At 34.6% G+C, this 24,044-nt stretch overlaps 3 protein-coding genes and 1 long non-coding RNA gene across 6 annotated transcripts; 2 read left to right on the top strand and 2 right to left on the bottom strand.

Moving 5' to 3' along the window:
- Window positions 1-679: 679 nt before the first annotated feature.
- LOC130970389 (pentatricopeptide repeat-containing protein At2g20710, mitochondrial-like) lies at window positions 680-3,262 on the bottom strand. The gene is made up of 3 exons (XM_057896462.1): window positions 3,236-3,262; window positions 2,887-3,148; window positions 680-2,059 (listed from the first exon to the last, which is right to left on the bottom strand). The coding sequence occupies exons 2-3, from the start codon at window positions 3,136-3,138 to the stop codon at window positions 803-805; spliced, it is 1,509 nt and encodes a 502-aa protein (XP_057752445.1). The 5' UTR covers window positions 3,139-3,148; window positions 3,236-3,262; the 3' UTR covers window positions 680-802.
- Window positions 3,263-6,458: 3,196 nt separating this feature from the next.
- On the top strand, window positions 6,459-8,832 carry LOC130968652 (uncharacterized). 2 transcript variants are annotated; one of them, XR_009081711.1, is made up of 3 exons: window positions 6,459-6,657; window positions 6,747-6,898; window positions 8,651-8,832. It is a non-coding gene; the product is annotated as an uncharacterized LOC130968652 (long non-coding RNA). The 2 variants fall into 2 exon arrangements; XR_009081710.1 differs by lacking the exon at window positions 8,651-8,832 and adding an exon at window positions 7,889-8,291.
- On the bottom strand, window positions 7,047-13,459 carry LOC130968651 (alpha-1,6-mannosyl-glycoprotein 2-beta-N-acetylglucosaminyltransferase). 2 transcript variants are annotated; one of them, XM_057894045.1, is made up of 2 exons: window positions 11,677-13,459; window positions 7,047-7,279 (listed from the first exon to the last, which is right to left on the bottom strand). In XM_057894045.1, the coding sequence occupies exons 1-2, from the start codon at window positions 12,996-12,998 to the stop codon at window positions 7,264-7,266; spliced, it is 1,338 nt and encodes a 445-aa protein (XP_057750028.1). In that variant the 5' UTR covers window positions 12,999-13,459; the 3' UTR covers window positions 7,047-7,263. The 2 variants fall into 2 exon arrangements, with proteins under 2 accessions (XP_057750028.1, XP_057750026.1); XM_057894043.1 differs by lacking the exon at window positions 7,047-7,279 and adding an exon at window positions 9,872-10,404.
- Window positions 13,460-21,179: 7,720 nt separating this feature from the next.
- On the top strand, window positions 21,180-21,662 carry LOC130965701 (uncharacterized). Its single transcript, XM_057890458.1, has one exon. The coding sequence runs from the start codon at window positions 21,180-21,182 to the stop codon at window positions 21,660-21,662; it is 483 nt and encodes a 160-aa protein (XP_057746441.1).
- The last annotated feature ends 2,382 nt before the right edge of the window (window positions 21,663-24,044 follow it).

Here is a 24,044-nt window from a genome sequence, read left to right as displayed (position 1 = left end):
CGATAACATCTTTCAGATACCATTATGTTCATGTCTGAATTTTTCGAATATCGAATTGGTATTTATCTCTTAAACAAATCTCAACTCTATTACATTTTACATCAATGACTCATAATTAAAATTTAAAATTTAACATTTAAAATATGGACTTTAAAGTTTAGAATTTAGAATTTAGAATTCACCTTTCAGAGTTTAGAATTTAGTATCCAAAATATAGGTTTTACCGTTTTAGAGTTCGAACTGTACTACTTTTTGTTAGCATTCGCCACAAAGTTCATCTCACACATCAATAGTTATCAGTTTACATGTCAACAAAAGGATCAAATCGAGTCGAGGAAGCTTTCAGGACCAGTTTAACCATTAGCCTGAAGAAGAAAACACCCCCATGTAAAAGAACAAGAAAACACCTCCCTGATTGCATAATCCGCTTCTTGTAATGATGTTTAATGAGGAAACCATATAAAAAAACAACTACCTACCTTCTAATTATTTGGCAGGCTGAATTGCTTTGGCATGTTTCCCGTAAGTTTAAACGTTCTTTTTTGGAAAAAAAGAATGAAGAATCACAAACACCACCCAAGCAAGAATAGATATATGCTTGACCAATTTTCAAATAACTGACAAATCAAAACATACAGTGTCATAAGTATAAGCATTGAATGTGTACGAATGTAAAAATTTAAAAAATAATAAAAAGGATTAAGATACTTCTAAAATCCAATGGTAATCATTGATTAAATACATATCAATTATTTCAGTTTTCCAGAAGAAAGGGGAAATTTCATGTAATACAGTAGCTGACCTATTCATGGAGTTGAATTTCATGTTGCTTCTCTCCATCTGGAAAAAGTTCATCATTCTTTGGATGATAATATTCTTCCATCAGATTTATCGCCTTTGTTTCTGGTGTTTTTCCATGCACATAGCTTGATAATCTATCATGGATTACAGTAGAAAAATAACCTCGTTCAAGACATAGCCTAAGAATTTCTGATGCCCCCTCCAAAGCTCCCTTGTCCTTAAGGTAATCAATACATGTAGCCAAAGTAAATCGATATGGCTTCCATGTTGATCCAGGTTGACCTCCCAAAATCGCTTTCTTCATTGTTTGAATAGCATTATCCATATCGTTGTTCCTGTAATAGCCATATGCCAATCGATCCCATATACTACCGCCTAATTCATTGTGACTCTTTGAAAGCCTATCAATGAATGCTTCAGCTTTTTCCACCAGACCATTCTTACAATATGCACTCATCATCACATTCGGGATCCTGATGTCGAAGCATGTATTTCCAGACTCCCATTCCTCGAAAATCCTCTCAGCTCCATCAACATCATTAAGCCTAGCTAATGCGGTCAGCATAGAGATGTAATTCGCGTTGCAGGGTCTGTTTAACCTTTTGCACATATCCCAAATACGATAAACATCTTCCTTTTTCCCCATGGAGCCATACATAGTTAGAAGAGATCCATAGGCAGCCCTCCTCCTCTTGGGTTCAATCAGGTCCTCTGATTTCCTCAGCATTGCATATGCTTTCTCATGTTGGCCAGCCTGAATATAAGCCTTTGCTGCAATAGAGTATGTTATCCAGTCAATAGTTGCCTTAGGATCAGCTTCCATCCGCAATAGCAAGCTCTCCAGCCCATCTATGTCTTTAACGACTGCATACGCATTCAGCCGAGTATTAAGCGACACAGAGTCGTACATGTCCTTAGATAACATTTCTCTCATCAAACTATTGAATTTGTCATATTCACTTACTCGAACATAGAGCTTTAACAGAGCATTATAACTCAATACCAAATCTATTGTATGCTTACAAGCGTACTCTTTTAGTTTCTGCATGGTAGCCTCTGCTTTCTCCACAGAGTTATGTTGTGTATAGCAATTCAAAAGAGCACTATAGACCTTGAAATCTTTTACAGAATCTGAAATGCTATTAAAGTATTTCTCTGCTGGACCTAAGCCATGAACTTTTGCTATCAAGTCAAGACGTACAGCTATGTCTCCAGATGTCAAATGATGTTTCCTTTCATCACCCATCCATTCTAATACCTGATACAAAAATAAAAATGATCAAATCATTATTGGTCCTAAAGACAATTCATACCAACCAAATGCTCTAGATGAGCACAATCCTAGCAAAATTTAGAATATGATAGATTAAGTATAAGCAAAACAAAAAAACATAGTTATGATAGAGAAACGTTAGCCCTTAACCATTTATAGTAGTATTTGTTCTAAATAGTTTGCCTGCAGTAGAAATTGCCCATAGTTTCAGTAATATATGTATATATCAAATCAAATTGTTTGATCCTAGTTAAATAAGTAGGACATTTGTTTTAACATAACTTAGGAAACCATACTTGGTACTCTTGTCCATTGTTGATGACAAGCTAAAGAGCGAACTCCAAGCTAATGTTCTTAGGGTGCGAGATGATGCTGGATCAAGGGTTGTCAACATAAAGTGATCCAAATCTTCCGAGGATGTAGGAACTACCTTCATGATGTGACTTAGCATCACATGCCTTTAGGTGCGGTCGAGCTTTCAGGAGAGACTCTGATAAGGACTCTTTTGGGATGTGCCACAATATTAATCTAAGACTTTTCTGCCCAAGAATTATACCGGATCAAAAAAATAAATCTAAAACTCTTCCACAATATCATCTAATCATGTACTCATTTTCAATAAAAACAAACACCAGGCACTTAACCATTCAAAGAGTTAGTTCCAACCCAATCTGAAGGAACTCATGTCCTTTAGGTATATTAATTAATGAAAATTAAATCCTTCTCGCCTCCAATAAAACTCAAAATATATTCAGAGATTCATAAATGAAAATGTTCAGATTTCCGATTTATTAAAAACAAATTAAACTAACCTGAAGGGCATGGTTGAAGCGGCGATGAGACCTAAGCTGCTTGATGAAGAACTGGAGCTCAAAATGCCTGACGGGTCCGCCCTCTTGGACCCATTGATCCAGAATACGGTTCATGGAAATGTTGGGTTGTCCGGCTCTCGATATTCGAAGGAAAAGGGAATCGCTTGGGGCTTGAGAGTTGTGCAGCATAGCCCTCTGAACCACCCAAGAACGGGTGCTGAACAGGTTCCATTTCTTCAGAAACAGATTCATTATTCTTCTTCTGCAAATTGTTCAGCTTAAAAGTTAAAACCCCAACCTAAAACCCTGCCTCGGGTAGAAGGGAGGGAAAAAGACTAGAGTCCTCTACCTCAGCTGCTCGTTATTTTGTTTTTGGCCAAAGCCCAAAAGGCCCAAAGGAAACAGCCAAAAATGCCAAAGCTCAATTAGCCGTCATCTTATGCACAGCCAAGACGCAGGAGATTTCATTCTAATTGCTGGTGTATCACACAGTAACTCCATTGCCACTATTTGAGGTGGCTCCTCCCAAATTGATATGTCGTACTCCCCTGCTCTCAAAGTAAGTATATTACTCTCACACTGCATTTTCAAATTTACATACATAATCCTGTGTTTGATTAATATATATACTGACCTCATCTGACCGAACTTGATTTGTGCATCTAAATAATATAATTAGATTGCTTAGTACTAATACAAGAAAATAATCCTTTGAAAATTGAAATGAAGAAACTTATAAAATAATAGAAGAAATAATTATTATTTTTAAATTTGTATTTTTTATTATATAAATTTAATAATCTTAATTTAAAAATATTTTTTATCGAATTCTTTATTTTAGAATAATTTAACCCTTAATATAATTATATGTATAAAATTTATTTTATATTTTACAAATTTTGAAAAAAGAATTGTTAGTCACCATTAGTTATAAGTAACCCAATTTTTTATATTCTTTTTCTATCTTTATAGATTGTTTATACATAGAAAAATTTGTAAGGATTAAAAATGATAGAATTTAATTTTAATATACTATAAAACTATTTTATAATTACATTCAATTCTGTAATAGTATATAAGCAAAATTAACGCTTTAAATTTATCATATAAATAAACGAATAGATGTAATTAAATAACTATGTAAAATATTTTATATTATCAATATATTAAAATTAAATTTAAAAATAGTATTCAAAAGTCAGAATTTATTATAGAAAAATAATAATTATTTTTATTTTTAATAATATTATTTCACATGATCTTCTTATGTTATATATTTACATGAATGTATCTAAAAAACTAGTATTATTAAAATTGATGTGATAATATACATTTGACTCAATGAGTTATAACCAAGGTTCTGAAAATCGAACTGGTCATCGAACCGCTCTGGGTACTGGTTCACTGGTTCATAGGTTCAACCGGTTTGACCGTGGTTGAACCGTAAAAACCGTTTTATAATAAAATAATAATTAAAATATAAATAAGCACATGAAAATATAATTATAGTCTAATCTAAACTTTAAAATATCATTCAAATTAAAAGTACTACATAAACCAAATGTTATAATCTCATTCAAATACAAATTCAAAGTTCAAAAGTCAACAAACAACCAATCAAACATAACATAGCAGCATCAAAACGATCCAAGTTTGTCATCAATCATCAAAATCCTCCATAATTTGCTGCAGATTTGCCTCATTGAATTGTCACAAGTGCAAATAAATAAATGGAGATGCTCAACAACAATGAAACCTTCATTTCCACTACATTAATTATTCTTACAAAATTCAAAACTAGTGGTACAATTTCTTATAAAAGAAATGTCACAAGTGCAAATAAATAAATGGAGATGCTCAACAACAACTGGCACACAATTAAAAAAGAAGACTCAATGAATTGAAGAACTGAACATAATATAATGTAGCCATTCTTATCTTTAATTTGTCGATCCAACCACAATTTTAATTTTCTCTTAGTCCTCACTCTGTTCTACACTGAGAAAATGAGAAGCATTATTTCAAAACTTGTTCTTATTATTTTTGTAACTGTAACACTTGATCATCATGTTGTGGAATGCCGCACTCTTAACACTCTGAACAAGTACAACATCTCAGGTTCAAAAAATTCTTTGTTCACAAAATCATCACAAAATCAGTTCATATTTCATCACAGTTTCATGACTTTCATCACAGTTCACAGAGTTCACAGTTTCATGACTTTCATCACAGTCTAGCAGTTCACAGTGTCACAAAATCAAAGATCACAAAATCATGTCACAAAATCAGAGTTTACAACATCAGACTTCACAAAATCATTTCACAGAATCAGAGTTAACAAAATCAGATTTCACAAAATCATGTCACAAAATCAAAATTCAGTTCACAAAATGAGTTCAGAAAATCAAAGTTCACAGTTTCAGAATTCAGAGTTCATCATGTCACAAAATCAAAGAGCTACTCAATGAACAGAGTTCACAATATCAGATTTCATCACAGCATCAGAGACTCAGAGTTCATCACAGTATTCACACTTCACAGTATTCAGATTTCAGAGTTCATCACAGTTTTCAGAGTTCATCAAAGTATCACAGTATCACAGTATTCAGAGTTCATCACAGCTACTCAATGAACAATAATAAGTTCATAACTAAAATTTCAATTACCTGGAACTCGAAGGCTTTCTCTCAGAGCTCGAAAGGAACCTTCAGGCTTCAACGCGGAGTCGAGTGGTGACGGAGAGTGGGAGAGTGGGAGACAGACAGCGACGCCGACTCGAGTGGTGACGGAGCTCACTTCGCGGTGGAGCTCACTGCGCGACGGAGCTCACTGCCGTGTGGCCGTGTGCGCCGGTGAGATCGTGATGGGTGATGGCGTTCTCTCCTTCTCTCTGAAGTCTGAACCTTGATGAACGATGAGAATGGTGATTGGTGAAGCTGAACTGTGAAATGGGAAGGGCGAAGGCATTACCGCATTAGGGATTCAGATTTGAGATCTCACTTTCAGAAAATCAGAAGAGAGAAAGAGAACAGAGAAGAAGAAGACTACCCTCACTCCCTCAGCGTTGCCGTTCATCACATTGTTTTAGCCATTTAGGGTTAAACTTTTCCAGAGCTCCAAACGGCAGCGTTTTGCTGCTGTGCTCAAAAACCGGCCGGATAACGATTCGGTTCGACCGATCGGTTACCGGCCGGTTCACCGATTTAATTCCGATTCTCAAATTTTACGGTTTTTTTCATTGTCCGAATCTTTTTTGGCTTTCGATTTACGGTTTGATCGGTTCGACCGGCCGGTTCGAATCGATTTTCAGAACATTGGTTATAAATCAAATGATATAGTTCCATACTCAACTAAGAGTTCACGGTTACCACTATCTTCGATTTAATAAAATAAAAAAGTCAGGGTATCTTTCGTGCACCCTGTGAAGAAAGGTCTACAATGAACCCATGACAATCTGAACCACCTATTCTGCTAAACAGGTTTACAGTTACACTGGTTCGCGCGAAATTGCCGCTGTGCCCACTAAAATCCCTATCTGTGGAGAAGCTGGAACATGTAACTGTTTTTTTGGCATCTGATAAAATGTTGTCGTCAGTACTAAGGTGTCCACATAGTATTACTAATAATGCTAAACTTTTCCATCATAACGAGTCTGCTACAACGCCTTTTCACTCATCAAACAGAACCATCACGAAATGTTTGCCTCCGCCACAGTTGTGTTTGGGGTACAGGTGTTCAAAGAGGGATGAACAAGTCACACCATTTTCTGAGGTATGTCCGTGAGAGATTAGTAAAATCTTTTTCTTTGTTTGGTTATTATTATAATTGAATTATAAGTTTACAGGGATTCTCATTCTCAGCTTTGAAAGAGGAGGATAGTGTTTGGGATAGTGGAGATGTATGGACGAATCTTGCTCTCTATGTGTTCACTCTCCATATCCCTTTCAGCTTTGGAGGCTTATCCGTTGTTTCTTTGCTTTCCCGACAACCTCACCTTCACCCACAAATTCAGGTCAGTAGGTCACTTTTATCCTATTCTCTATGTTCTTGGAAAAAGCCGCATAAAAATTGAAATGACATTCAATTAATTCAATCAAATGCATTTTGATGCGATTCATAATCAGAAATATTGGTTTAGGAGAAATATTTTGTACCAGTCATGTTACATAGCAAATAGTTTTGTGGTAAGAAAAAGAGTAAAAAGGAAATTGTTAATTACATGTTAAATAAAGGAGTAAATGTCATTTCTGATCCTTGATCATTTATTCGAAGGACAAAGCGCTCCTCCATTGAAAACTTCTAATCGGTCCTCAATCATCCAAGTATTTGGCCTAAGCAATCCTTGTTGTTGGTCTAAGCAGCCTACACATGAGCAGATCACCATTTGTAGGGCCTGCGTAGACCAGTCATTTCCATTATTGGAGACGGATTAAGAATTTTTGTATTGTAGAAAGGCGGAATGGTTAGAAACAGGAAAGGATAACCACAAAAAGAAATAGGAAAGGATATTTACTCTAAATAAAAATGCTTATAGCTACGTAAACTTTTTCTATGATATGTTAGGAAGTAGTTAAATACTAATCCATAATCATTGTTTTATATTTAGTAAATTGAGTTACAGAAATATCATTTTAAAATAATTTTAATATGAAGTTTAATGGACACTATATTTTCAGAATAGTGTTTAAACAGTACCTGAATGCATTGGTGTAGTTTTAGTGGTTGTGTAGCATTACAGAACCAAAATTATGGAGATGATAAGATATGTTTGTGGTAGTTAACGTTTGCTTCCTCCCACTGCCGTTTGTTGTTGGGAAATGGTTTCTTTTTCCAAATATCCAAAGGGTGCTACTTTTTGTCATAAAAATTCTTCTACGGCAAAGTGCAGTAGTGCATCAATGGGAACTCGTATTTCTCTACAAATGTGCCCTCCATCTTTACACTTATCTCAAGGTCTAAATTTACATCCTCCATTTTTGTTTCTGTTCATTCATTAATGCAGGCCTTGTCACTTCTCACAATTCAAATTCTGGAGCTTTATGGAGCTCTGATTTTACTGAAGTACACGGCTAAGCCGCAACATGATTTTACAAAATTATTCAAAAATACTAGCAAGTCATTGAATGACAGGAACTGGTTTCTAGCATCAGCACTGGGATTCGGGTTTCTCCTTCTTCTGATTTTTCTCACATCACTTCTTGCTGATGGATTATTTGGACCTAAGGTTGGTAGAAATTCAGATCATAAACTATTACCGCAAATTTTGTAGCACTTACCTCTAAGGTTTGAACTACAAGTTAGTAGATTCAAGCCGTATTTAACCAATTTGAGTTGGTTGAGTGATTAGCACTTAAACAAATGTCGGAGTTTCGAATCGCGCGTTGTATATACAACTCATTAGCCAGCAACAAACTCTTATATAGATTTCCGATCTGCGACGGATTGATCTTTGTCTTGTCGAACTGAAAGATATTATGAGAAACCAACTGAAAAACCAAAAGATTCAAACCTGATTTTCTAACTCTAAATTTCATCATCCAGATTTGATGTTAGGGAAGAACAATGCGCACCCCCCCCCCCCCCCCCCCCTTTTTCTCCCCCAACAAAAAATAAAAACGTAGCTTTGTTGAAACTTTATATATTGAACATACCTTGAAGTTAAAATAAGAGGGATTGAAACTTTATCTTAGTCATTATTCTAAATTATCCTCTTAATTTCTAAATAAATTTTCCGTTGATTTGACATTGTACCCTGTTCTTGCAGCCTGTTTACAACCCAATACTGAAGGAGATGCTCCTAGACAGTGATGTCTCAAGAGTATCTTGTGTGCTTGTTTATTGCATTTTCACTCCCTTTTTGGAAGAACTTGTTTATAGAGGATTTCTATTGACATCACTTTCCACCACAATGAAATGGCACCAAGCTGTTGCCATAAGCTCAATCGTCCCCCCCCCCCCCCCCCCCCCCCCTTCTACGAGCTTCTCGTCCGCCGCGTCACCGCCGAAGCCCTCCAAGAACCTCAACCGCGCTGTCTCCTTGCCCCCGTCCCGTTCTATCTCTCTCTTTGAAACACTCAAACGGCGACCACTTCTCTCTCCAATTTCACTACCCTCTTTTTTTGTGATTTTTGGTTTGCGATCTGCCTCTGCTATTGCTTCTACTCTGTAACCTCTTTTCAGCGTGGCTTGAACATCTGTGCTCATAGTTGTCACTGCTACCTCCTAGATCGGCGATGGAATAGCAGCAATTGCAGCTTTTCAGGTGGTGATGGATTTGGATTTTGACATGGCTAGTTCTGGAAAATTCTAACTTTTTTAGCTCATGTTTTGGGGAAGAAGATGATTACAAAACAAAAAGAAAAAGAAGGTCCAGTGAAACAGATGCTGCTTTGCTATTACCATGCTCGATCATCACTATCGTTGTTGTGACGATGGAAAAGGAGGAAGGTAAAGCTAACGGTTGGGGGCAACGGTAGTAGTGTTGGTGAAAGAGGTGATAAAATCCATGAAAAGAATAAAGAAATGGTTGAGATTTAGAAGAAGAATGTTGAGATTAGGGTTAGAAAAACGGTAATTTAAAAATTTTAGGTAATTTTTCAATATTTTAATAATTTTGTCATATGAAACCCATCTTTTATGGATACAACTGTAATTTTCTTTTTATTATGGATAGAATTGTCAGCGTTTAAAATTTTTCTGGATAAGCCACCAAAAAAAAAACTTTTTTAGATAGAAATGATAGTTTTCTCTTTTTTTTTCCTCCGCAAAAGATTGATTGACAAGAAAATTCATTCCACTTAAATTTAAGTGTATTACTCAAGTTGGCTTTTAAAGTGTAAAATTATGAAGTTAGTTAATTAATAAAAAAATAAGAAAGATTGTTTATTAAAGAAAGAGTAAACACAATTAAATACGATACTTTTTTGTTTTTTTGTAATTTTCCCAATTATGTAACTACATCCACAAGTTTAAACAAATGGATGAAAGAATATGTTCTTTTCATTTATAATTTTTTTGGTGTTTGCATATTTCCGTATTAATTAGCCTTTTCTAGTTTCTATAAATGTATTAATGAACCTCCGCCATCACATTCTCATTAATTAGCATCTATTCTAGCACCAAAATCTTGTTCACATAACCAATTACCAAAACAGAATTCCAAATACCGCCAAAAAATTGGCTATATTCAACTATGGCTTATCTTATTGCATGCAAAATATGACTAAAGATAGCAAAATAAAACACGGAAAACATTAGTAAATAGATGCCATGGTCCAGCTTACCCTTAACAACAAGAGAAGAAAATATTGACCAACGTAGCTTTGACAATATATCTGTCTGCAAGTGGATCTGAGATGAAAGCTAAGATGGTTTCATTTTCATCCAGGCTATTAATTTTTGAACTATCAAACGCTTATCCATTGAATTGAATACTTTATATATTCCTTTCCTATATACTCTCCTCGTTTTCCACTTCTATATGTTGTTGACTGAAGTTACATAAGGAAGGCAGAATACCTTTTAGAAAATAGATTGTCCATAAAATATTTTTGTTTAGAAAACTGATGCCAATTGAGTTAATGAGATTTTACTGACTAAAACTGGATAAACAAACAGAAACAAACAATTCAGTTACAAATAATGATACCTTAAAAACCACAAACATATGACCAATCATAGCAAATCCTGAAAGAAATGAACACCTTAACCAAGAACAAGTATCACATACATGATAAAAAAAACACTGCCCTATAAGGCAAAACTGCTAACTTAGATTCCCTCAAAATTCACAAATTTTGACGTTTCAATTTTATGTCGCATCTAACTATAAGTCCATCATGGAACAAAAACTTAGGAATTCAACCAATTGAATCAATTTTACTCGACAACTCGAAAGTAATCCTACGATTTGTTTTTTCATTCATAAAATAATGAAAGGAAAGTTAATCTCACAATGAAAGCCAGAGTAGACCAAATCCAAAAGCCAATATAGAAACTGCTGCTATATATAAAAAGGTAATGCCTAGGGAGAAAAAAACAGCCAAAACTTATCTTATTTAGCATTCATTAACAATTGATAAATGTTAAATAAGGCAAGTTTTTGCTGTTTTTGACTAATTTTTTTTTGTTACCAAACATTTCCAATATATAAATGTAACCTTAAAATATTAAATCCATAACTAACTTCATGGGTATCTTTTAACTTCTTAACACTAACTAGTAACATCATTAATGATTAATTCTATATTTTTATTGTTATCAAATTCAATTACAAGATCTCATTAAAACACAATCTAATTTTTGAGCCAATTACAGTAGTGCATTCACAGCATACAAAGAAGAATGGTACAGTGTCATCATCAACCAAGCATAACCAATTAATGCCTCCTCAAGCAACCAATGATACATGGGGAAGCATGAACCAACAAAATTGAAGGTCTCCAAGGCCCGCAAACATGCAGTTTCCTAAATCTAGTCTTGTGCATGTGCTGAGAGAGAGAGAGAGAGAGAGAGAGAGAGAGAGAGAGAATAAAAGATAGGAGAGAATAGTTCCAATATATAAAAGGTTTTATCTACTAGGAAGAACCGCTATGAATATCCTTACAATGGTATAACCTAGATACGATTTCGTGGTAGTTATCAAAGTAATTTATGGACAGTAAACCATTTTGGAAGGACTAATAATGAATTCATGTATTGAAGAATCTAATCTTCTCATATTGTGGTTTTGCAAACTGACACCAAAAAAATGGGAGGAAAAAAGTAAGCAGACAGAAAATCAGATCTTACATAGGAGATGAGGTGCCGGTGGAACGATACATGTTGGAAAAGCTCAAACATAAATGTCGATCTCTGTCGTCACCCCAGCCTCCCCAACCTTTAAAGCCAGCCTTGTAACCAGGTTGATTTTTATAGATATGGACGCTCCAGTCTGATGCAATATTAGGAACCTTGTCCGCATCTTCTACATGGATATTCACCATGCCATTATCCATGCAAACCTTTTTCTCTCCCTGACCCTGGTGCAAACCACATCTCCCAAAGTGAACTGCGCTGGTCCTTGAACCTCGCAACGAGTAAACAGGACTACCAAATGAGGGATAAACAGTCGCCCACATTGTGATATCCCAATTATAATCATCAAAGAAGCAAAATTCTCTGGCCTTATTGTGTATTTTCTTCCAAACAGTTCGATTAAAAGCGTAACCTACATTTCCCATTCTCTCCGCAATTAAACTGGCCCATCCTTCACCACGCGAGTTCACATCAGAAGGTGCTAAATTTGCAGCATAGCAATCGGGACATTTTTCAGGCTTCAATGAAGTTAGAATCTGCAGATTGCGGTATGCATTGGGATATATGAAGTGGTCTTCCTCGATGAAAAGAATATGACCCTCATGCTTCCTGGTCTCTCTTAATCCATCCCACACTGTGTTCATCATCCACCACCAATGATGCTTCAACGATACGATCCTCGGCGAGCGGTGATTGCCATACTGATCAGGATTGCCCTCGCAATGTTTTTGGCTGGCAACATCTTTGTCCTTGCAATCACGAGCTGAGACCCCAGGAAAACTATCCGAAAACAAATGAGGTGAGTAAGGCGCAAATATCTGCTTAACTTGGCAAAATCTGATACCATCAATAATCTTGTTCATATCCTCAAAGTAACCATCGTGACTAACGATTAGCAAGGTCTCATTAATGCCAGTTACCTGCGAAAGGCTATCGACAACTACTTTAAGATACTGAGGCCGGTTGTGAACATACAAAACAACAATTATTCGGTCCTTGGCTAGATTTGGATAAAGATCCAAGTTCCTTGGTGGCAAATCATTTAGCTTTTCCAATTTAAGTGACAAGTCATTCTGATTTGGGAGGGCTACAAGGCCCTTAGCAACCTTCAAATCACGACGATAAGCAGAATCATCATCATTACCATCACCAACATTTTCTACCAAATCACGAGTAACATCATTAATTGATGTTGCATTTGATCCAAAGAGAAATACAAGCAGCAAAACCCCACAGAGAGTAACAGACACCACGAGTATGAGACGGCGCAAAGCCACATCCCTAAGCCGTGGTTTCTTATAATAAGCAGCAGCCATGACAGAACAAACTAACTAACTAATCAAGTACTCACATGAGACAAATAAAGAAACTGATAGAACAGAAAAAGTTGAGCATGAAAAACCTATTGTGCGCAGTTGATGCTGTTGTGGATAGAGAATCAAGAAGCCAAAACCCCAGTTCTTGCAATTTACCCAGCTCCAAGAACATGTGGGGGAATGGATCAGAAGCAGAGTGAAGAATAGGGCGTGGATTTAGGGGTAAGGATGAAGAAGAGAATCAAAGGGGTTATGAACTTGAAAAGCAAAAGGTATATTTTCTCTTAGTTTGATTATTAATTTTGGGGAAAAATAAAACTTAGAAAACACGACAAAGAAGGTGGGAAGAAGGCGATGGACAAACCAAAGTTTGGGACGGGTGGATCCGGCGGTGAGGAAGCCAGTCAAGAGAGGAAAATGACAATTTTAGAGCGGCCGCCTTGACTTAAACAAGTCAATCGATTTAAGGTTAATCAAGAGGGAAACAAAATCTAAAGTGAGGGCTCGAGGGGAATAGTAGAGTGTAGAGGAAAATGGATTTTTTTTTTTTTTTTTGTTATTGGAGAGAATAAATTGTAATCTTCCACCTTCAAATTTACAAGTGGGATCAGAAATAAATGAGAGAAAGAATGTAATGAAGAGTAAACTGAATACCATTCAGTTTTTTTTTTTTTTTACCGGAGAGGATCCACTCCCGAGTATAGAGTAGAACTAAATTTTAAGGGAGATTTATAATTTTTACTATTTTAATTTTTTATATTTAAAATCTATTATGTTGGTATTTGAGATTTAGTTTCGGATATTATATTGGTCTTTAGAATATTTTTTAATATTGAGTTAATCAATGGAGTATTGAGTATGTTTTGATTTATCATGCGGATACAAGGCTAAATGATATCGTTTTATTTTGATACTTAAATAAAGAAAAAATAAGAAGATGAATAAGAGTTTATATAATATACAAATTATTTTATAATCTCTTTTTATTCTCAAAAATAATCTCGTTTTTGTCTTGTATAAACGCCAAAACAAAATAATGATGTTTAGTTATTTGTCTAGTATGGCAAAACAAAGTTAATTACAGTACTTTATTCGCTAACTCAGCACTAAAAAAAATTCAAAGACTAATATGATACTTGAAACTGGTGAAAGATGTGAAACTCGTGAACTACTATGGGAATTTAGACAATAAAGTAATGGGTTAATCACTATTGAATTTATAATCATTATATCACTACAAGAAAAACGCTGAATACTATCGAATTTATTGTCAGATTTAGCGACAGTCGTTACCGACAATTTTTCCAACAGTTAAGAGCGATAATTCGTCCCTCGACTTAGTTACCGTGGAATTTAAAATTTCATACTTAAATCTGACGGTAAATGGTAGCACAAAAACGAATTTTATTAGCGTCGAAATTTTCTAACAATAAAAGGATTTCAAGGAAACGTGACGTTTAAGCAACGCCGACCACTATATTGTCGGATTTTTCTGCTGATGAACCGACGGTAAAATTGGGATAAAATTCAAATACAAAACCCTTCCCCCTCACTTTTGCAAGCTCTCTTCTGCTTCTTCACTGCGCCCTAACCACCACCGCTACCCTCAGCCTTTTTTGCAACTTAACCAAACTATCACCAGAGCGCCACCTTCTGATATCTTGGTTGCCGTCTGAGGCACTACCCTTCTTCCCTTTTTTCTTTCATTTTTTTGCCGGCCTTCTCTTCCTCTTTTCATCTTTTTGTTCTGACTTCGTCACCGGCCATTCAGCGCCGTCACGGCCCCCTATCTCCGTTCTCTTCTCACCTTCTTGTTCTTCTTCACCCTTTATCTCTTTAAGTCTCAAAATCTCTCTCTCTCTCTCCCTCTCTCCCTCCCTCCCTCCCTCCCTCCCTCCCTCCCTAACATAGCAGCAGAACAATTCTGTTTCTCTATTTCCAAAGTTCTCAAAATAGACCGCCGACCACCGTTTGTCACTCCTAACTATGGCGACATCACAGTACCCCAACACTCCCTCTACTATTCTTTATTTCATCTATATTTGTTTAGCACTTTCGATTTTGATCAAACTATTTTTTTCGAATTTTGTTTTGGTTAGTATCAGTTATTACTTATTAGGTTGATTTTAGTTAATTAGTTTAATTTAGTTAGATTCAATTTTCTGATTTAGTGTATTTAATTTGTTAAGATAAGTTCGATTTAGGTTAGTAGGTGTGGTGCGTTATGATATTAATATGTATACTTCTCTTTTCTCATAATATTTTAGAAAATATATTTTTTAGAATTATTCAAAAATTGGCAATTAATGACTAATATTTTATTAATTATTAATCATTTTAACAAGTCTAATTTAATTTATATTTTTTATTGTATATCAACTGTAATTAATATAATTTACAAATAAAATATATGCATATCATTTTTTGAATTAATTAATTAAATATCTATTAAGAAATAAAACATAGAAATAATAATATGCTCGTCAAATATATGAATCATAATTATGTTATTTTTCATTATTGACAAGGACTTGCTAAAACTTATTGGTTTTGATTAAGTCTTTATCAAATTTTAGATATTCCTTAAAATGATATTTTAGAAAATAAAAATATTTATGATTAATTTATAATTATGAAAATATGTTTATAATTACATACTAAGTAATTGATTACATATAAAATATAAACAATTTATTGTAGTGTGAATTGTCATGTTTTATATATTTAATAATTAATTAAAATAATAAACATTTATTAAATTTTTGTGAATCACGTGTTAGCAGAAATAAACAATTAATATTTCCATGCAGGTTTTGGACATTTAAATATTTAATAGAAATAATAGACATCTAATAAGATTTATATTAATAATGTTTTAGGAAAGTAGCATCATGCATAGTAATTCCTATTGTTATTTTTCTGCAAGTTGAACTATTATATGAATGCATAATTCTTTTAATCAATTATGTAAAATTAATGTTAAGAAACATTAATATAAAAAGAAACTATCATTTAAAAAGAAACTATCGTATATTATTAATACTGTACACTAATCAAGCGTAATGATATTATCTTACAAATTACAACAGATAGTATTCTGCCCCAAAAATACTAATATGACACATTCTAGTATTAGTATTATTAGTATGTATATTTCTTTTTTTTAATATTTTAGAAAATAAAATATCTTTTTTGTAGAATTAAACAAAATTTGACATTTAATAACTAAAATTCTATTAATTCTCAATCATTATAATAAATTTAATTTGTGTCTCTTTTTTTATTATGTATCAACCTTAATTAATATAATTCACAAATAAAATATATAAATTTCATGTTTGAATTAATTAGTTAAATATTTATTAAAAAAATCCTACAAATAATAATACGTACGTGAAATATATGAATCATAATTATATTGAATTTCATCATTGATTTGGGCTAGCTAAAATTTGTTGATTTTAGTTAAATTTCTATCAAACTTCAGATATTTTTGAAATGATATTTTTTAAAAAATTATAAAAATATTTATGATTAATTTATCATTATGAAAATATGTTTATAATTACATACTAAGTAATTGATTACATACAAAATATAAGCAATTTAAGTATAGCGTGAATCGTCAAGTTTTATACATTTAATAATTAATAAAATAATAAACATTCATCAAATTTTGGTGAATCATATTTCAGCAGAAATAGATAATTAATATTTTCGTAAATCAGGATTTTGACATTTAATAAAAATAATAGACATCCAATCAGATTTACATGAATAATATTTTAAGAAAGTATCTTGGTGTCTAATTCTATGTGCAATTATGAATACATAATTCTTTTAATCAATTACATAAAATTAACATTAAAAATCATTACTATGAAATTAAACTATCATTTAAAAAATATTGTATATTATTTTTTTTGTCCACAGTATTCTTTAACCCGACAAGTCAAGAACTAATTCGTCGAGAGCCGCAGGTCAATGTGTTGTTGCATGCATAAGGCAAAATTTGAATTCTCGACATTTATTTAAGCAGATAAGTGAGCTAACTATTCATCCAATCCAAGTTGATTAAATACTGTATATTATTAATATGAATGATGTTATGTATACAAATTTTTTTATAACAAGTCCAATCAAGTTGGGTAAAGCCCAACAAAAAAATGTGTATACATCTCTACTCCTTTTTTCCTTTTTTGCACTTTCTGTAATATATAAATTTTTTTTGGAGAACACAAAAATTTATTGATATAATACACAAATTTTTGAAGCATAACACATAAAATTTTGCAAATAACACAAACTTATTGATATAGCACAAATATTTTTACACATAGCACATAAATTTTTGAAATATAGCACACAAATTTTTGCACATAGCACACAAAATTTTTGCTGCGAATGTATTTCGTTAGTTGGGTGAGTCAATGTTCTAGTTAGGGTTAAATACTTTTTTCGTCCCTAAGGTTTTGCGTCAAAATCAAAATCGTCCCCGACATTTTTTTGTTATTAAAATCATCCTCAACATTACAAAATATTATAAAATCATCCTTTTGTCCATAAATAACATTTTTAAGACAATTTTGCCCTCTAAAAAAAAACCCTTCTCCCCACTTACCCCAACCCCCTTCTGGCTTTATCATCATAACCGAGCTCCTCTCTCTCTCTCTCTCTCTCTCTCTCTCTCTCTCTCTCTCTCTCTCTCTCTCTCTCTCTCTCTCTCTCTCTCTCTCTCTCTCTCTCTCTTCCAGTCTCCTACTCTCCCTCATCACTAACCCCTAGCCCCCTTAATCATCATCACCGAATCTCTTTCTCTCTCTCTCTTTGTCCCAAACTCTTACTCTCCCTCACCTCTAACTCCACTCATCTTCTTCTCATCACCATCACCGTCACCATGATCACAATCACCATCACCATTATCACAGGAACAAAGATTGAATTACACACACAAATTAAAAAATCACAAAATAAAGAGACTTCATCCAATAGAAGCTTCTTCAAAACTTGAACCATAGGCGATTATTGCTGCTGTCGGAGGAGGAGCCACAACAGATGGTGGCGGCATTGCGAACGACAGGGTGAAGGAGGGAGACGTCGATGAGTTGTTGCCAATCCGGTCTTCATTCTGCTCAAAGATGCAATAGTCGTCAAAGACAGTTTCACGGCGAAATTAAATGACAAATTAGAAGCATTTTTTTAGAAGAAGGTTACGAGATTGAGAAATGAGGGAACGACTCTGGGCAGGGTTGTTGCGAACAGAAAGGGGATGCCAACAGAGGAAAAAATAAAAGGGTTTTGGGTAAGGCATGGTGTTGTCTGTAGAAGAGGAGAATATGTGGTTAACTTGATCAAAATAACAGTTTGTTATTTCTTGGATTTCAGCCAAACTTCTGCTCCCTTTTTTCTTTCTTTTGCTTAATTTTTTGGATTTCAATTTGTTCTTCATTCTTTTATTTTTTCTAATTTTCTTTCTTCTATATATTTTTCTTTGATTTACTTTCTCTTTATCTGTGTTGTTGTTGTTGATTTTGGGCAGAGTTAAGGTTAGACTTATGATGGTTTTGTTGCAGTAAGAGAAGAAGGGGCCAAGGTAGTGGTGTGATGAAAGTGGGAGGAGTGTTGAGGGTGGAGAGTAAATGGTACAGACAGAAAATGAAAGGAGAAGACACTGCGGCTCTCTTTCTCTCTTCTTCGTTCTTCCTTTTTTTATTTTTGAAGAACATATACATGAGTTCTTTCTTTTTAATTTTTTTAATTTATGTTGTTGCTAATTTTGTGAATGTTTCTGTTGCTGGATTGTTGATTTATTTTGTGGTTATGGTATAGCCATGGTGATGATGAGGCAGAAGTTAATGGTAAGGGTGGAGAGAGTTCTTTATTTTTATCTAAAGGTAAAATTATCCAAAAAATATTATTTATGGACATAAGGATGATTTTATAACGTTTTGTAATATTGAGGATGATTTTAATAAGAAAAAAAGACCGGGGACGATTTTGATTTTGACCTAAGACCTTAAGGACGAAAAAGTACTTAATTATGTAATTCTCTAAAAATTTCTACAGTGCAAATAAAAAATTTTGTATTATGGATTAAGATTTTTGTATTGTATATCAAAATTTATATGTTACATGAATGAATAATGGTACATTTGGATTATAGAAGAAGAAAATAAATTTTGCACTAAATGCAGGAAAGAATTAGAGTAGAAGAAAATTAGATGGAATTGAGTTGTGAAAATGAACTATTGTATTCCCTACAACTAAGGACGCTTATATATATATAAGTTTATCTGAGACTAAGTCATGAAACTAACTACAACTTCAATAGAATTTAACCAAGTAAGGAACTAAGGAACTGTGTTTTGAATTTCTTGAATTTTTAAGTTTGTAACTTGTTGTGATATATACATCAGTATCTTGTATGCTACATGTATTTTATTAGTATAGTATATAAATTTTTTCATATAGTACATAAATTTTTAAAGAATAGTACACAAATTTTTGCTGCATCAAAATTTATATGTTGTGAATCAACATTTTTGTGCTTTAGTTTTTTAATATTTATAGAAGGAGAAGATGAAGAGAACAACAAGGACAATGAGGATGATAAAGGATGAGGAGAAAAAAAAAGAGAAGAAGAAATTAAATAATAACAACAACAATGTCGATCAAGAAGAAGAAGTTAAAAAAGAGAGAAAGTGGCAGGAGCGTAAATGGTTTTTATTTTTAAGAACTTGGTTAAATTTGGTTATTCAAAAGACTTAGATACCTAGCATTTTTGTATTAATATTATATATCAATAATGCATAATTATATTATCTTATAACATGTGATATTCTAGCATTAAAAATGCTGATGTGATAAGTTTTGATGCAAGTATGCATATCTCTTTTTTCTCAAAATATTTTAGAAAATTATCTTCTTTAAAATTATACGAAAATTTATATTTAACGATTAAAATTATGTTAATTGTCAATCATTCTAATAAATCTAATTTATATTTTTTTTATTGTTTATTAATCTTACTTAATATGATTTACAAATAAAATATACACATATCGTTGTTTGAATTAATTAGTCAAATATCCATTAAAAAATAAAACATGTTACGGCCCAACCCAACTGAGCAGAGCTACCGCCCGACCAGTAACTAACCGGCCTACATAACCGGGTCGGCGCTTACAAATCGCCCGGTTCCCGACCCGAACACGCGTCCCTGCTGCCAGCTGCTTGACAGCTGTAGGAAGTGAAGCTTCCTGGAAAGAGGCCTTCCCTTGCGGGGCTCGCCCTACTGACAAGGTATATAAGGGGAGGGTCCTACCCCTCCCCCGAGGTACATCATCACAACTTTTCTCGCTTACCACTTGTACACCACAGTGACTTAGGTGTCAGAGTATCTTTGCAGGTGACACCCCCTCTCCACACCAAGAACTCATGAAGTCGGTTGCTTCAGTCCCATCTCTGCAACACTGAATCAGGCAGAAACCCCACCTTACCATCTGAGGAATCTTCCCGAACCGTCCGGTATCCGAACTACCGAACATTGGCGCCGTCTATGAGGAACGCCTAAATAGACTTCATACTGGGTCCTGTAGAGCCTGGCGGGGGGGCCGAGCCCAGGGGGCAGCCTCCGTAGCTTTCTCCCGGGAATGCACGAGGACCCCTCTACGACAACCCGAGCCGTCTTCACGATTCCAGGAGAGACACCCCTTTGGGAGAACAGGTAGCGATAGCGCCAGAATAATGCAGAAATTGCGTAATAGGGTGTAGAACCTGGAACGCCAGCTGGCAGATCAGGAACATCATCAACAAACTCCCGAACCAAACTATTCCCGATCTCCTGAGAGACGTGGAAGAACTCCTCAGAGAAGTCGCTCCCAGCGCACGCCCTGCCCACAATCTGAATTTGAAAGTAACCGAGAGGACCGGGAACGCCCAAGAAGACGACGTGACCCCTTGATATACACCCGGCCTGAAGGGAGACGTGCCACGGAGCGAGATCGGGAAGACGACGGAGAAAGGCCGAAGAGAGAACGACAACCCGTGATAATGGGCGCAACCCCATTTCATCATTTCGTCCTCGAGGTCCGGCTACCAAAGCACTTTGATAAGCCGACGGACATGAGGTACGATGGAACTCAGGACCCATAGGAGCATCTAACGGCCTTTGAGGCCATAATGAACTTGGAGGGGGTAGGCAACGAGGTGAGGTGTCGCGCCTTCCCGGTCACTTTGGCAGGACCTGCAATACGGTGGTTCAACAGCCTCCCTCAGTGTTCCGTTGCCAAATTTTCGGATATTAGCTGCACTTTCTTGGCCCAATTTACCACCCGCATTGCAGAGGCGAAACATCCAATCAACCTACTTGGGGTGACACAGAAGTCAGGAGAGCCGACCAGAAAATACCTAGACAGGTTCAACGACGAATTTTTGGAGATTGACGGCCTAACCGATTCAGTGGCCAGTCTTTGCTTGACGAATGGACTTCTGAATGAGGATTTCAGGAAGCATCTCACCACGAAGCCAGTGTGGACAATGCAAGAAATTCAAAGCGTGGCAAGGGAATATATCAACGATGAAGAAGTCGGTCAAGTGGTGGCTGCCAACAAGCGGCAGCTGCCTACAATCAACCTCGGCAGCACAGCGGCAGGGAAAGGCTGAAGGAGCACGCCAGTGACGGCGGGCCAACCAAAACATTCAAGCCGTTTCCCCGAGTCGGGAAATTCACCAACTACACCCCCCCCCCGCACTGTCCCCATCGTAGAAGTTTATCAATAGATAGCTGAGAAGGAAATTCTGTCGAAGCCCCGACCTCTAAAGGACAGAACCGGGGGGAACAAGAACCTCTATTGTGATTATCAGAAGGGCTATGGACACAAAACACAAGATTGTTTTGACCTAAAGGACGCGCTACAGCAAGCGATCCGGGATGGAAAGTGATAAACCACTATTTCATGGTTTATCTTGTGCTCAATTGAGTGGTTTTTATCAACTCTTTACCCACTTATTCATACTATTTGCATGGTTTTACTTTTTCCTTCCTGATTTTGTGCTATGATTGAAAACATGTTTCTTTGGCCTTAAATTTACTATTTTTAATCCTCTCTTATTACCATTCGATGCCGTGATATGTGTGTTAAGTGATTTCAGAGTTTACAGGACAGGAATGACTTGGAGGATGGAAAGGAAGCGTGCAAAAGTGGAAGGAATACAAGAAATTGAAGGAACTGCAAAGCTGTCAGCCTGACCTTCTCACACTAAAACAACTATAACTTGAGCTACAGAGGTCCAAACGATGCGGTTCTAGTTGCGTTGGAAAGCTAACATCCAGGGCTTTGAAACGATATATAATTTGTCATAGTGACCATACAGCTAGGTGACGCGAACGCGTGCTCCACGTGGACGCGTTGCAGTGACGAAAATCAGCGTGTTTGATTTCATAACCAGCGAATTCTGGGCTGTTTTTGACCCAGTTCTCGGCCTAGAAAATATATATTAGAGGCTATAAAGTGGAAAAATACATCCATTCATAAGTGAACAATACATGACACAACATACATTCATAATTCACAATTTTAGGTTTTAGATGTAGTTTTTAGAGAGAGAGAGAGGCTCTCTCCTCTCTCTTAGGATTTAGGATTAGGATTCCTCTTAAAGGATTTAGGAATTTCTTCTTCTCAATTTCCAGGTTTAATGTTTCTTTTATTTATTTTTCCAATTTAATTTATGAACTTTGCCGTGTTAGATTTGATTTCTTTTATTAATGCAATTTGAGGTATTTCATATTTGATTTTTCTCCTTATTTTATTTATGAATGCTTTTAATTTAATTTAGATTTATTTTTCCCTTTTGGCCTTGGTTGAATAATTAGTAACACTTGAGTTATCAAACTCAGCTATTGATTGAAATTGGAATTCTTTGCTGATTAATTTGTACTCCAATAACTCTAGTCTTTCCATAGGAGTTGACTAAGACTTGAGGATCAAATTAATTAGTCCACTTGACTTTTCTTTATTCAGTAAGCGCTAACTACAGTGGGAGCAGAGTCCAATTCTCATCACACCTGATAAGGATAACTAGGATAGAACTTCAATTTCTTATACCTTGCCAAGAGATTTTATAATTATTAATTTATTTTCCTTGGCATTTAAATAACCTGTTCCATATTTTAAAAACCAAAAATTATACTCTTTTCTTTAACCAATAATAAATCATACCTCCTTGCAATTCCTTGAGAGACGACCCGAGGTTTGAATACTTCGGTTATAAATTTTATTGGGTTTGTTACTTGTGACAACCAAAACTTTTGCACGAAAGGATTCTCTGTTGGTTTAGAAACTATACTTACAACGCGATTATATTTGTGAATTTCTTTACCGATAGAAAATCAGTTCGTAAAAATGGCGCCGTTGCCGGGGAATTGCAAACGTGTGCCTTATTATTGGTTATTGTAAATATTTTTCTTGTTTGTTTTCTTTGTTTTGATCTAAAAATTTTAAGTTTGGTGTCATTTTATTGTTTTTCTCTTTCCTCATTAATTTCAAAAATATCTTTTCTCTTCATTTTAATTAATTTTTTTCAAAAATTACAAAAAAATCATATTTTATTTTAAAATTTTTATCTTATCTTATCTTAGTTTTAAATTTCAAAATTCAAATCTTTTTCAAAAATCATATCTTTTTCAAAATCTTATCTTATCTTATTTCAAAATCAAATTTCAAATTTCAAAATTCAAATTTCAAAATTTAAAATTCAAAATTTAATTTTCAAATTCAAAATTTAAATTTCAAAACCTTTTAATTTAAAAACTTATCTTCTCTTACCTAACTTATCTTATCTTTTCTAATCTTAAAATCAAATCTTTTTCAAATCTTTTCTCTTATTTATTTTATTTTATTTTCTTTTCTTTTACTTGTTTATTTGTTTTTTTTATTTTTATTAGTTACTATGAGTTCTCACCCCCGTCGCTTTGAGTTTGGTTCTAATGTTATTGCAAGGAATGGAAATTATAACAGGAACATGCATAACAATCAGAGATGGACG

This window comes from Arachis stenosperma, chromosome 3 (genome assembly GCF_014773155.1).
Source record: "Arachis stenosperma cultivar V10309 chromosome 3, arast.V10309.gnm1.PFL2, whole genome shotgun sequence".
Lineage (NCBI taxonomy): Eukaryota > Viridiplantae > Streptophyta > Magnoliopsida > Fabales > Fabaceae > Arachis > Arachis stenosperma.
This window is presented reverse-complemented; position numbering and strand designations above follow the sequence as displayed.

Excerpts from the sequence above, each read along its gene's own strand:
- LOC130968651 (XM_057894043.1), bottom strand. The coding sequence starts at position 12,998 with ATGGCTGCTGCTTATTATAAGAAACCACGGCTTAGGGATGTGGCTTTG. Across the intron at positions 10,405-11,676 it reads ACCGGCACCTCATCTCCTAT|GTATTCTGCCTTCCTTATGT; the intron begins GTAAGATCTGAT and ends ATTTTCTAAAAG.
- LOC130965701 (XM_057890458.1), top strand. The coding sequence starts at position 21,180 with ATGAACTTGGAGGGGGTAGGCAACGAGGTGAGGTGTCGCGCCTTCCCG.
- LOC130970389 (XM_057896462.1), bottom strand. The coding sequence starts at position 3,138 with ATGAATCTGTTTCTGAAGAAATGGAACCTGTTCAGCACCCGTTCTTGG. Across the intron at positions 2,060-2,886 it reads GCTTCAACCATGCCCTTCAG|GTATTAGAATGGATGGGTGA; the intron begins GTTAGTTTAATT and ends TTTTTGTATCAG.